The sequence below is a fragment of the Aplidium turbinatum genome, chromosome 4 (assembly GCF_918807975.1).
Source record: "Aplidium turbinatum chromosome 4, kaAplTurb1.1, whole genome shotgun sequence".
NCBI lineage: Eukaryota > Metazoa > Chordata > Ascidiacea > Aplousobranchia > Polyclinidae > Aplidium > Aplidium turbinatum.
This window is the reverse complement of record NC_137475.1, coordinates 7,357,224-7,372,339: the sequence shown is the minus strand read 5'-3', so window position 1 is coordinate 7,372,339 and position 15,116 is coordinate 7,357,224. Positions and strand designations below refer to the sequence as shown.

The window sequence follows — 15,116 nt, the reverse complement described above, 5'->3', positions numbered from 1 at the left end:
CACTGGCTGCATCAATTGGGAGATGTTGCCTGAATTGCTGCCTCAGTCAAAAGCAAGAAGTGGTTCAAAGCCTTTATGAGTAGGCCTATATAAACCTGCTACGCCCACAGACGCTTTCTCGTTTTGAGGACAAAGATTTAAAATCAACCAACCAAACTCAGGTCAGGTTTCCATATCAACAGTCTACTTAACTAACTACGTACCTAGGCTACCATACTGTAGCCCAACAAAGTAACACAAAAGTTTCATTGCAATGTGTAAAATCAAGCATAAAGACAATGCACAAAACAAATGTAAACACTTTATATATAAATTGTTTGCATGTATTGTTATTAAATTTGACTGGTCTCCTAAACTGAGTCTGAAATAAATGTACTCGATCACATGGAGAACATACGACAAGCCTAGTCTGCAAAGCTGAAAGTGGTGATGCAACTGTGGGTCTGATTGACAATTAAACCTTCTTCCATAAAAGCAATGCTTTTACTTCAATTTATTTCAAACTAACTTTACCTGAATGCAGCATCACTGAACTCTGTATTATTTAACAAATTACCGTGCTACAGTACCGGTAGTACGGTATGATACCTATATCTTTAAAATTACCACAAAAAACGTCAAAAGCTAAAGCAACAATAAACCACAAATCCACAATAGGTGATAAAAAGGACTCGAAAGAAACCCAATTTAGTGAGAAAACAGCTAATTTTGAGCAAATCGAAATGTACTTGTCCAATACAACTATACAACCGTGTTATCCCACTCGAATTGTCCCGCTGGATCAATCAAATTTTGTTCAACATTTTGGGAATAAAAAAAATAGAAAGTGAAACTCTTCTACTAATCACTCAACCGAATAACCTCCTTTGGGTAAGTTTATGATTGGGGATTTGGAATATACAAAGTTGTTATTATATACAAAGTTCTCAAAGTTAAAAACAATGAAAACTATTAATACTACAAAAAGTGCTCAATGCTAAGCAAAAAGGCAAAGCAGAGCGAATTAAATCAAATATAGTTATTACTATCCGAAGCCTTTACAAATTGTTTCACCTAACGGATCATCAGAAGGTCTTATTCAAATCTCCTAACGGATCATCAGAAGGTCTTATTCAAAGATTGAATAAGACCTTCTGATGATCTGTTAGGTGATTTGACCTTCTGATGATTTGTTAGGTGAAACAATTTGTAAAGGCTTCGGATAGTAATAACTATATTTGATTTAAGTTCTCAAAGTTAGTGCCTTGTAAAATTTCAAAGGGTTTTAAACAAAGATTCTGTTTTTTGTAACCAAAAAAATCATATAAAACAAGTAATTCTTTTTTATAGGCAATCATGCATGTTTAACTTCACTCTATAAAGGCAGAAAATTGCAAACATCAGTCGGCAACCTATTAGCACTTACGGCTAGGCCGTGAACGTCGCTGTAACACCTAGGCTACAGTTCTCGATCGGTAACCGGTCCTGCGTCCGTGGTTCAAATCCTGTACAAGTATGCAAACCTGCCAGGAATAATGTTAACGTATCAAAAGCTTTGTCAGAACGAGGATAAAGATTCAATCAACTAGTGACTCAATCAACAATCAATAAATCAACCAAGTTTTACCATGACTGTGATTACAACAAGACAGGCCCGTAGCCAGGGGGGTTCTCAGGGTTCCCGGGAACCCCCCCCTTGAGCGGAAAAGGTCCACATTTTGGAAAAGGTGTAGTGCACATATGATCACAGGATCAGCTGAAACCTTCCAGATAGTTCTAAATAAGAGGTTTCTGGAAGATAAATGGAAGATTGAAAACATTTTCGTCCCGGACGCGTTAATAACGAAAAATAAAATGATTGATTGTACGATAGTAAAGTCTTAAAACTTTGATCATTGCTACGTCATAATGCCGGAATGGTCCGTTTCGGTGAGTCCGATCCGTTAACAAGGGATTTTTTCTATTTTTTTTTTTTTTAAATTATCGGGTACCGTAGCCTAATTATCATTGCCGTTTTAGGGTGAGAGGTTAAAGTTAGGGGTTAGAGGTTAGAAACTCACCGAATCGGACTCACCGAATAGTAGCAGACCCTTATAATGCCTTGTTTTGCGCTAGCGAATATGACGTAAGTTGTTAAACTCGTATTTTCTCGGTTACAGAGTTTACGTAATAGTTAATCCTTCTTGCATTCAGTGTTGTATGCGTCAATGAAATAAATTGACGGCGTCAGCGCGAATTGCCTAAAAACTTTACGGCGTAAAGTACTGCGTAAGCTCTTAAAGAAATTGACGGCGTCAGCGTCAGCGCTAATTTCTAGCGCTATTATAGCTAGGGTCTCACAAAACGGAAGTATTTCAACCAAGTTTAGGCTAATAATAGGTATAGGCCTAAATAAAGAGCGGGTTTTATGTTTTGAGACTGTATTGTAACTAGCTGCTCTAGCTTATTAGTTATTTCCTTGTAGAAACACAAGCATTTCAAAACGTTTGTCTGACAATCTGCTGCGTTTGGGACGCATAATGTCCTTTCCAAGTGAAAAAATGCCTTCCACAGCAGCGCTGAATGGTATTGGTGTGTTGTATTTCAAAAACAAGTCTTGAAAACGTTTACTCGGAAAGGTATTACTACTCCAAGCGTGCTGTGATGACTTAGCACAGGCATGTGCAACCTTTTTCCCTGAAACTCAATTAACATACTATTGTAATAATTATGCTACTCAAGTACTGTAGGCCTACTGACAGTAGTATTTGAGCTATTGTGTCACATTGCATTGCCGCTATAACTCTTGCGGAAAATATTAGGTTAAACAGTCGCTCAAATAAGAAAATGTATGAATTGTTCAAGAAATGTGAGCAGTATTTGATTATTAAGGTGACCCAAAGTGCCAGGCCGAATTTTTTTCAACGTAAGCAAATTTAATGAGAGAAATGAAAGTAAAAAGATCGCTTTTTGTTTTTTTCGCTAAAATTCATCAAAGTAATCATGGACCCCCAAAGGCTTTCTCACGGACCCCAGGTTGGGAACCACTGGTTTAGTGGACAGTGTGAGATATACTTTAAGCTGAATTACAGTGAAATTCGCTGAAGCTTACATGTTTGTGCCATTGTCCTATTGAATCTGCCCTCTCCCTCCCCGCTTCCGGCGCCCATGTCGGTTCCACTGTAGATGTGCTATTGTTAATGTGAAAATTGTTTGTACCGGTATTTATTTATTTTGTTTTTTTATAATTGACATTTTGAAGTTTGTTTTGTTTGTTGGTACATGTAAGGCTATTGCCGCTTCTTATGTTTTTGCTTGCTTGTGGACACACCAAGAAGAAAGCGTTTTCAAAAGGTCCATATTTTGGATTTGGGAACACCCCTTGAAAATGTCTGGCTACGGGCCTGCAAGATGTTGATGAAAAGAGTAAAAAAGAGCTAACAAATGAAAAGAGTAAAAAACTCTTTGTAGAGGTAGCAAAAACTTTACTAGTTTTTGATAAAATTTACAGAAAGTCATTCAGTTAGCATTATAAATCATTGATTTATTGGTCTCGTGTGTCTACACCAGAGGTCGGCAACCTTTAGCATTAAAAGAGCCAATGTTCCCAAGTTTCTTCAAATTAATACATATTCGGAGCCATAACATGTAACTGTCGAGTTGGCCACTCAAGCCAAAGGTAATTATAGCCTACACTTCATGTAGAATTTCTTTCAATTTTTGCTTTGTACATGCGAATATTCTAGAATTTCAACAAACAAAGCCTGACTATTAAACACAACACTTTTTAGTAGGCTTGGTCACAGCGGTAAACCATAATCTCTTCGTGGGAAAATTGTAACATAAGATTCCCAAATCCGTTCGTCTGCATGCAATGACCCAAAGGAACACACACTTGAACTTCTTTTCAAAAAGTGTATTTCTGTAAAAATTAGCCCACGGCTACCGAAAACGAGGGGGTGCAACGCGTACACCACTGAAAACTGTCACTACAGAACAGATTACTTGGATAAAAGACGGAACTTTTGTCCAGCTAGCAAGCACTAAGCCAACAGTTAAATGTGCGGCCAACTTTCAAACAATCATTTTACGAATGACCAGAATAGATATCAATATCTCAAATTCACGTAGAAAGTAACTGTGACGCAATAATGAAAGACAATTATGAAGTCATTCCAACAGGTGTTTAAAGCTGATGTAATATTTCCTGTTTAAACAGGCCCAAACAGGCCCAAACAGGTTTGACACAATTCTTATGAACGCTGGTGCAATTTTGGCACATGCTTTAGGAATTTCCATGACGTAATATTCAGTAGACTTGAACGGTTTTTATATGACGTTTGATTTGGTGAAAATTGTCGGGAACAAGGCTACCTACGGGCACAGTATTGGGTAAAAACATAGGCTACATTTTCAAATAATCATTTATTTCACCCAGCTAATGCGATATTTGCTCTTGAATTTCACTGCACAGCACATCTACATTAGCTTGATAAGATGACACTTTGAGTTTCATCTGGGACTGCAAGCTCTCATCTGTTAGGCGTGAGCGTTGTTCATTTTTTAAGTAATTCATGACCGAAAAACTTTGTTCGCATAAATATGTTGATCCAAATATCGACAGAACTCCAAATGCATATTTTTTCATGTTCATGTAAAAGTCAGGCAGGGATATCTATAACTACGGGATTGGAAACTCTATTCAGTGCTATACATCAGTAGGGTCATCACATTACTACGACTACAGAAAGATTAACAAAATAAAATGCCGGCTAAAAGATATACAAAATTTGATTTTACAATATTAATACAAAATGTACACTCATATTAAACTTAATTGATTATAAAAGTATATTTACGCTGCTAGAAAAAAAAACAATGAATCCAAAAAATGAATGAATGCAACGAGTCCAAAACCGCCTACTGTTGTTTTTTAGCATTTTGCGTACTGCAAATAGGATCAAAAGTAAAGAGGAGTGTTCAGCAATCAGTGAAATATGCTGTTATATCATCAACTTGTTCACAGACCAATCCAGTACAAAACCAATACGTTTACGATGTCATCAGAACTAAAACCAATAGTCATTCTGGAAATTTTTTAAGCAGCAAGCAAAATACAACATGACTGCACTAATGGAATACAAACAAATAAACAAACCAGACAAGCGTAGACCTTACAATTTACAGCAGGTAAATGGATTGTTACACTTTTGGTTGTTCGTTTAGCCTACTATTTGATACCCTTTAAGGTCAATTTATGTGATTATTTATCACAGCAGCGCACAAAGAAAAGTGACCCTACTGGTGTATAAAATGGTTTTCAGTTCCGTAGAGTTTCCAATCCCGTAGTTATAGATATCCCTGGAGTCAGGTATGGCATTCCACGTATCGAACACGAGCTTGTCTGGTTTTTGAAGCTTTTCAAGGTCACTCCATTTGTGGTTGTGACGAAGCGTGGCCTTCTGGCGAGCAAGATCTTCAAGGTCAGCTCTCAAGCTTCGGAACTTAGATACCCACACATCCTTGTCAGCTGTCGGCCAGTTCAAGTTTGTTTGTTTGTTTGTTTGTTTGTTTGTTTATCTTTATCCTGCATTGCGGGAAAGCGGACTTGAGAGCTATGCATCGGTGTACGCAGTGTTGTACGTTGACGCCGTCAATTTGACGGCGTCATTTGACGGCGTCAACGTTTTGTTGACGCTGAGGCTAGCGCCGTCAGTTTATTTTTCATTTGACGGAAGTGATAGCGCCGTCAACTATTTTGCCGATTTTAAGCGTCAAGCGCTAAGCGTCATTTTTTGTTTTCATGGAAAATCTCGTTTCACAATAAGAGTTTCACAATGTATTCTGGCCAGCGCGACTCATCTGAATTAACGGCTTTTGCGTTGGTTGGAATGGCTCTCTGGAATACATGCAGAAGAAGTTCGCCAAATGGTGATCACCCATGTATTGAGAACGAGAGATCAGAGACAGAATGCAAAAAATCTATGAATGGCATCGCGGACGTTGAATATACTTTATTTCAAGAGCTCTATCGTCACCACCGTGTTATCTCGGAGGTGACGGCTCTATGCCCCTGAAAAAAGCGATGTTGGTGCAGTGGACCTCGTTAAAAGATGTACACATGCTAAACTATCACAGCACGCTTGGAACAGTGATACCTTTCCGACTAAACGCTTTCAACTTGTTTTTGAAATACAACACACCAATACTAACCAGCGCTGCTGTGGAACGCATGTTTTCACTTGGAAATGACAATATGCGCAGGGGCGCCGGAGGCGTGGGGGAGCAGGGGGAGCGGATGCCCCCCTGCCCTCAAATTTCTGTGGATGGGGAGGGAAGAGGGGGCAATGGTGCCATTTTAAGGTCATGTAAGCTACTGCACACTTTGCAATATAAAAATTTATGCTATCCGCTTTTAGCCTAATTATAATATTCTATTTTTGCCTCAAAATAATATTCTCGACACAAAATTCTCCATCACAGTAAGTTATATTACATCATTATAAAATAGCATGATGCCCTTCCGTGCCATTGTTCTTTGTATAGCGGACACTTGTATCATTACTCGATAATGAGCTGATAGATGAGCATTATCCCTATATCTTATCTTAAAACTTACAAAAAAAATTGGCCTTTCAGCAACAAAAGTGCCCTTTTTTTTATACTCCTGCTCAGTGCCCATCCAGTCAAAAATTGCTTTGGCGCCCCTGAATATGCGTCTCAAACGCAGCAGATTGTCAGACAAACGTTTTGAAATGCTTGTTTTTCTGCAAGGAAATAACTAATAGGCTGAGCAGCTAATTACAATACAGTCTCAAAACATAATACCTGCTCTTTATTTATAGCTATTGTTAGCCTGAACTTGGTTGAAATATTTTCGTTTTATGAGACGCTGGCAGAAATTAGCGCTGACGCTGACGCCGTCAATTTCTTTAAGAGCTTACGCAGTCCTTTACGCCGCAAAGTTTTTAGGCAATTCGCGCTGACGCCGTCAAATTATTTCAATGACGCGTACAACACTGGGTGTACGCCTTCCGACATACACCTGACCCACGCTGCAGCCGACGGCAATGTCTGTTTTCCGGTTATCTACTTTACTTATGACTTAAATTTGGTACTACCCATTACTCGAAATCGATCACTAGGTAGAGGCAATTATCGTTAAGTTTCTTGCCCAGAGAAACAACAGCAAGTGCGGGTGGCTGGAGTCGAACATGCAGGCTCTCGACTGCGAGCCCAACGCGCTAACCACTCGGCCACGGTTCAAGACTAGATTGACTTACAGCTGTGAATGCAGTCATATTCAGCAGTAATGGATCGATTTCCAGAGGGGTAATAGGGAAGGATAACGTGTCTTTTTCCTTCCTAAAATCACAGAATCGTTGTTGAAACACAGTTTGCATATCGATGATAGCTTGCTGAAAGTAAACAAAATTTAACTGGTTGTGTGCTTCTTTGAACTCTTTTAGAAAGGGAAAGTGAAGTAGTGTACCTCTTTGTAAATCTCTGGCAAACACTGTCATCTTGCGCTCAAAAGCCAAAACCTCCTCCAGCATCTGCAGGGTTGTGCTACTTTTTCCTTGCAAGCTTTTGTTCAACGTGTTGAGGTGCGATGTCATATCCACCATGAAATGCAACTTTTCTACCCAATCTGGCTGATCCAATTTAGGAAAAGAGAGCTCTTTGATTTTTAAAAACGTTTTTACGTGTTCCAAACTCACAGCAAATCTTTTCAGTACCTCCCCTCGGGACAGCCATCGGACATTGTTGTGTAGCCGCAGATCTGGATATGTGCTATCAAGTTCATTTAATAATGAACGAAACTGTCGGTGGTTTAATCCTTGTGCAATTATTTTGTTTAATACTTGAATGACGAGATTCATCATTTTATTGCACTCTCGGGGTCCAAATGTTTGAGCGCACAATGCCTCCTGATGTAACATACAGTGAAACTATGTTGTGCTATCTATGGTCTACACCGTAGATAGCACAACTTCGGCTCCACAGTATCTTCATTCATAAAATTATCAAGCGGCACCAAATGGATGGAATAATTCCCCGGCAAGAACACTTCAACAATCGGAAACTTTACTCTGTCAATCTCGGTAATCGGCTTTGCGTCGTCGTGTGAGCATCTGGGGCCAAGGGTCTATCCTTTTACCACCCTAGATTCACGATGTTCCCGGACTACACTGGAAGGCTACTAGAGAGCAGCCAGTCTTTGGTTTCATCATCCATGACACGCAGACCTTCCACTCCGTTAGGTGGCTTGAAGATGGAGCAGTCATTGATGATGTGGTCTGCGGTCTGTTCCTCGGCACCACATTCACAGGAGGAGGAAGAGGCCATTCCGCATTGGTGCATGGTTGAGCAGAAAAACTCGACGCCCGTACGGAGACGGTTGAGGCGCACCCATGCCTGCCTTGGTAGTGTCAGACCGATGGGGCGTGTGTCGGCGTCGGGGATGAACGAATAGAGTCTGGTGGCGGTTGACTTCCATTCAGAACTCCTTTTATGGTCCGCCCAAGCAGCCGCAAAGATGTCTTGCACATCAGCTTCGTTGATAAGAACTTGAGCGGCTGGCACGAATGGGTGTCTTGATTTCAGTCGACAGGGGTGCTCGTTTGGGAGAGCAGAGATCTTATGGTGGAGAAGGTGGTTAGGCTCCAGGGCCCGTCGACCGAGGGACAGAGTGGCTTCTTCGCGACGAAGCTCAGCGGGTTGGATGCCAGCGAGAATGGGGAGATTGTGCAATGGTGTGGGACGCAGGCATCCGGTCACTGTGCGCAGGGCGCTGTTTATGGCAGTGTCGATGTTATGGTAGTGAGCACCAAGGCCTATGAGAGGGGGATACGGAGGGTACGGCGTATTCTTGATGGCCCAGGCCTGTGATTGTTGGAGGGCCCGAAAATGTGATTTTATAGTTTACACGCAAAATATTTGGATAAAACCATCCTAAACCACTAAATTCAAGCATAAAAGTTGTTATTTATTAGTCTTAGGGGCCCGTAATGTAGCAAAAGGGACCGGAAACAAATTAGGGACCTAAAGTGGTGATTTATTAATACTTTACGTGCAAAAATGTTCTGTTAAAAGCACCCTAAATTAAATCATAAAAGTTGGTTATTCTCAAGTCCAAGGGGGCATAATGTGGCAAAAGCAGGGTTAAGAAAAACCCGGGCTTCTTAAAGCCCTTGTGCTTTATTTAAAAACTATTTGAAAAAGGTAGTTTCACGCTTATTCCACTTCAACATGAATTTCGAAGTTTGAGCAGGAGCCGGAGTCAATACTTTCGAAGTTTGAGCAGGAGTCGGAGTCAATACTTTCGAAGTTTGAGCAGGAGCCGGAGTCAATACTTTCGAAGTTTGAGCAGGAGCCGGAGTCAATACTTTCGAAGTTTGAGCAGGAGCCGGAGTCAATACTTTCGAAGTTTGAGCAGGAGCCGGAGTCAATACTTTCAGAGTTGGAACAGGAGCCGGAGTCAATACTTTCGGAGCTGGAGCGGAGTCGGAGTAAAAAAAAGTGACTTCGTTCACCTCTGCTAGGCATGTGGTAAATGCAAAAGTTAATGAAGAAAGATTATTGGTCAGATGATTATGTTTTAACAAGATGTTATGTTTGAGCCTTGGTAGAGAGCTTGAATTGTTGTACCAGATACATATTATAACCAGTGTTGGGCGCGATAACTCATTTTTTAGTTAAGCGATAGCGATAATCGATAAACGAAAAATGCCTAAAGCGATAACGATAAACAATAAATCAAAAAAAAGTTAAGCGATAACGATAAACGATAAAATTATCGCCGATAATGTCCGACAACGATAATTTTTTTTTTCTTGATTAGCGCTGCCCCATCCCATGCAGCACGAACTGTTTTCATCAACATGACGAAAAATCGAACATAATATACCGTAAAAGGACAAAACTTTTTGTAAGTTATGCATGAATAGAATCGCAACAGCGGCAGTGAGTATCGAATCTTCAACCTCTTGATCCAGAATCAAACCACTGAGGTAACCGCTGTGCTTATAATTATACCTTCAGATACCAGTTGGATGCTTTTATCAATTGAGTTACACTGCCGCTTACGTGCAGTAGGCAATATAATTAAATCAAATGAAAACACCATAAAAATTCCAAACTTTGCATTTTCCTTTCTGCTTAAAGAGCTGTTTACAGCAAAATCAGCAATAATTCAAAAAATTCCAAAAAACGCAAAATCAAACAAAATTTATATCGGAACAACAATATCGGATTTTTCAATGTTAAAATGAGCCATTTAATGCCAAAAACTCTCTGATAAACTCCCTGAGCTTCCAATTCTCGGATTCCATTTATCGCCGATAATTATCGCCGGTAAATTATCGCCGGTAAATTATCGCCGTTAAATTATCGCCGGTAAATTATCGCCGGTAAATTATTGCCGATAATGCCCATTTATAACACTCAGTGACTGACGTAAACGGATTTAACATTTTTTATTAAACACACTAAAAAAACTACTAAATCCAACGTTTTCGACACCATAGTGTCATCAGGAATAATTAGGGCTACAATTAAGGGAAATACTGTATGTCCAATTCTGCAGTAAAGTGTTGTGTGGTGTGCAATATGCCAAAGCAAACAACACGCGTTTTACCCTATACCAAGGAGGGGGCAGATTGAAAGAGGGGCCCGGAATGACTCTTCGTAGGCCTACCCCTAGTGAAACTTTCTCTCAGAGGCCCTGGTGAGCACTGCGGCACCAAACAGGTGCACAGTACTCTGCTGAAGAGTAGACAATGGCTAAGGCTGCTATACGCAAAGTGTCAGCCCTACGGCTCTGCGTCAAAAGCCTCTGAAACTACGAGGAATAACCTATCAAGGCTTTGTCAGTCCGAGGATAAAGATTCCAAACCAACAAACCATCAATCGTCGATAGGTTAAATAGGCTACCGTACGTCCCGAGTTTAGCAAACTCTTCCTAGTAGGACTAGCCCAGCTAGAAATTTCACGTGTATTACACGTAGATTCTACGTACCTTGGGTCGTGTATTATACGTTAATTTTCACGTATAATACACGTATATGTGTAGACACTATTTCACGTGCATTACACGTATATTTGGTGGTGGATTTTACGTGTTTTACGCCCGCATTACACCTAATTTCCTCGTATCTGACAACACTAATACACGTGTTTACCACGTATATTTGGTGGTGGATTTTACGTGTTTTACACCTAATTTCCTCGTATCTGACACGTAGATTCTACGTACTTTGGGTCGTGTATTATACGTTAATTTTCACGTATAATACACGCATATGTGTAGACACTATTTCACGTGCATTACACGTATATTTGGTGGTGGATTTTACGTGTTTTACACCCGCATTACACCTAATTTCCTCGTATCTGACACGTAGATTCTACGTGCCTTGGGTCGTGTATTATACGTTAATTTTCACGTATAATACACGCATATGCGTAAACACTATTTCACGTGCATTACACGTATATCTGGTGATGGATTTTACGTGTTTTACACCCGCATTACACCTAATTTCCTCGTATCTGACACGTAGATTCTATGTACCTTGGGTCGTGTATTATACGTTAATTTTCACGTATAATACACGTATAAGTGTCGACACTATTTCACGTGTATTACACGTATATTTGGTGGTGGATTTTACGTGTTTTTACACCCACATTCTACCTAATTTCCGCGTACCGTATCTGAAATCAACAATTTAACACATTTGTATTTATTTAACACATTTGTATAACACATATTGTTATAAGAAGCTACTGTCCAATTGTGACCCTTCTAGCACTCATTCGGAGAGTTAACGCTTGTTTTAAACTTTATTTGGAATTAGAGAAGAAAAAGAGCAATAGCAATGGTGGGAATCGAACCCGCGTCAATGAAAGCCAACCAGCTGACAAAACCCCTAAACCAACCAGCTGACAAAAAATCCATCACTTAATTTGCTTTCTATCATCTTCTTTTCGCCATTTTTACGTCACTTAAACCGGAGCTTATGATTGGTTGGCGGTTTCATTCTAGTCATTTTTAGTGGCAGAATTTCGACTTGTTAAAGTGGCTACCGTACAAAACCTTAGTAAGTATCAGTAAGCGAGACCACTTAAATTTACATTAAGAACTATCGTTAAAAGATCACATTAATTTGCGACTAAAAAATGTCATGAAGTTTCCTTTTTACATAACGTAATAAAAACGTGTAAAGACACCTACAAAAACACATAATCTAACTTATATCCTAAAAAATGCGGAGGAGCGTGGTTGACACCAATCCACTTGAGTGGAGAATTCTTTCTGTTTATACCGTCCTTGGGAGGTAGTTTTACCTAACACAGATTAAAAATTGCCCAATCTAATGCATCTAATGGATGGAATAGTTCCCCGGCAACAAGACTTCAACAATCGGAAACTTCACTCTGTCAATCTCGGTGACCGGGCCTGCGTCAGTGATTCAAAGCCTCTACAAGTATGCGAAACTGCCAGGATTAAGCTCTGCAAGAAGCTTTCCCAGTCCGAGGATAAAGATTCAATCAATCAATCAATCAATCAAATGAACGAAAGAACTTCAACACGTTTAATATACGTGGAAAACACGTGTTACTTTTCAACAGATGGAAACGTGCAATACACGTGGAAACAACATATAATCAACATACAAAAAATTCCGGTAAAACATCCTTCTGCTGGGGTAAACATTTTTTCTCTTTTGTATGCCCTCTTCTTGGTGTGATTTTACCTTATATACCTTAAAAATTAGTCAAATAATCATAGGATTTTGAACACGTGTAATATACGTGGAAAACACGTGTTATTTTTGCAAGAGTTATATTCAAAAAATAATCCCTGATAAAACTTCTAGCATCATATTTACACACTAGTCATAGTGAATGATAGCTAAAATATGTCTCTAAAAAAATGTTTTTTAAACAAGTGAATTTGTGTTGGTGTACACAAACTCCTTAATAACACCTGAATTCTACCTAAGATACCATGCTACCTAACATCAACCAAAAATCAACGTGTAATATACGTAGCTTTCTAGCTGGGAGGCTACTTCCGACCGAAGAAAGTTTCAGAATCACTGTGTTACAGCAAAAAACTCATCAGCTTGCCCTTATTTTATATGATGAAGCAGTGGGTAGACCTAGTCTAAGCTAAAGGTCGCACCAGCCAGGAATTTTCAACACAAAATGTAGGGCGGAAACAAGAAGTTTATTAAAACAATAGGCTACTAAAAAATAAAGATTTAAGCAATCAGTTTGAGCTATGAACAAAAGCAATAGGAGGACTCGGAGAAGAAACTTGGTGGCTTGACGCAAGCCACTAGCCTACGCCTAAACATTTTTAGAAGTTTCTGACCACCATAAAGTGGTAGGCTACAACAAAAAAGCTACTTGAAAGAAAAAAAACACAATAACACAACTGCTGGATAATTGGTTACCGTAAGTTTGAAATTTTGCTTCACAAAAAAGTTTTTTGAGAGTTGATGGAATCATTCCTAAAAAAAAGCTAATCCAATTTTTTGTAAGCTATTTAAAATCGTATGCTTCTGATTCAACTATTTAAAATCGTTTTTGATGCATATTCTTTTTAGGCACCATAGCATTGGTGAATGCAACAACAAGCTGGTTTTCAATGATTGCCTGAATTTCTTGAGCAGATAATTGTTTCTCCTCCTTTCTACTGTGCTTTCTTCTCTTCTTCTTTCTCGTTTGAGTTGGTTTGCTTTTGGGGATGCCCAGTTGTTCTCCAATCATTGATTTAACCATGCAATCGATTTTTGATTCCAACTCTAAAGTATTGCTGATGTCAGAAAAGTTTGCAGCGCTCCTTGTGAAATTATTTTGCTTTTTTTGCTGCCGTCGTCGATGGCCAATTGATGAACTTTGCAAGCTTGACTGGCCCTTGAAAACATTCTCTCGACTGTCCGTGTAATCTTGCGAACAAAAATAAAAAATTTAGTTGTAAAAAATCATTTCCTTTCGGTACCGGGTATACAAATGAAAATTGTGTTGATGGTTGTTCGGAAAAGATAGTTCATCGATTAAAATTTTACTTCAAGTTATAATGAATAATAGGTTCCAACTAAATTAATACCTTTTATAGGCCCATAGACGTACTGTCTCAAAACAATTAAGTTGAACATACGTAACCTTATAAAAAGATTTAGTTCTGTTATATGAATTTTTTTGTTGCTTGGAAACCAAACTTTTGTGCGATGCTTTCTAAAATTTCAAACGACGCACCAGGCTGTCGCGTCGAACAATTTGAGAATCACTGCAATATACTGTGGTGCGCACAAATAAAGCACAAACAATTTTTAAATGTCGTAATTTATCAACCATAGGCCTACTGCAAATTCGGAAACTTCTATGGACGCTGCAATAAGCTGTCTGGAAACAGAATGCTTTACAAACCGGTTTTAGAATCCACAGATGTAGTATCCGAAGTATAACCGCTTTTCAGATCAGATTTGAAGCGGTGCCTCATTCTTTTCTTTGCAACAAAAGGAGCAATTTCTTCTGAATCTAAATTTTTCAATAATTAATATTTTGAAAAGGTTATTACGGGTCACATATCGTTCAGTGAATTGTCCAAATCAGTGCTCAATCTCGGGGTATGCGCTTGAGCAACGTATTTTTAAGGACTGCTCTCCATTCAAAGGCAACTAGTGGATGGAATAATTCTACAGCAACAACACTTCAACAATCGGAAAACTTCACTCTGTCAATCTCAGTAGCCTAATCGGCCCTGCGTCAAAAGCCTCTACAAGTATGCAAAACTACCAGAAATTATCAAGGCTTTGTCAATCCGAGGATAGAGATTCAAAAACCAACCAATCGTAGTAGGTCAATCAGACTATTAGCTGGACACTGTTGTTTTACCTTGTTGTTTTACGTTGCCATTATTTTTTTACAAAGCTGAATATTTTATTGACTGAGTTAACACAGCAAAAGACCATGTAGTTAGAGGACGAACAAAGCTTTAAGCGCTTATCTGTTTAATTTAGACTACGGTACTTGCTTTTGTATTCGGCAGAAGAGTAAGTTTGCACTTCGCTATCACTCATTCCTTCAATAGCTTCTGTGTCGTATTTATAAGGAGAAGGATAGTGATGAAAACTACTCAGTGA

At 39.2% G+C, this 15,116-nt stretch overlaps 2 protein-coding genes across 2 annotated transcripts; both read right to left on the bottom strand.

The window, feature by feature from the left end:
* Positions 1-7,202: 7,202 nt before the first annotated feature.
* Positions 7,203-7,841, bottom strand: LOC145768866 (general transcription factor II-I repeat domain-containing protein 2-like). The gene has a single exon (XM_082580472.1). It carries the CDS (start codon positions 7,839-7,841, stop codon positions 7,203-7,205), a length of 639 nt encoding a protein of 212 aa, XP_082436598.1.
* A 5,519-nt stretch (positions 7,842-13,360) lies between these two features.
* LOC145768145 (uncharacterized) lies at positions 13,361-14,505 on the bottom strand. The gene is made up of 2 exons (XM_082579617.1): positions 14,401-14,505; positions 13,361-13,919 (listed from the first exon to the last, which is right to left on the bottom strand). The coding sequence occupies exons 1-2, from the start codon at positions 14,471-14,473 to the stop codon at positions 13,546-13,548; spliced, it is 447 nt and encodes a 148-aa protein (XP_082435743.1). The 5' UTR covers positions 14,474-14,505; the 3' UTR covers positions 13,361-13,545.
* Between the last annotated feature and the right edge of the window lie 611 nt (positions 14,506-15,116).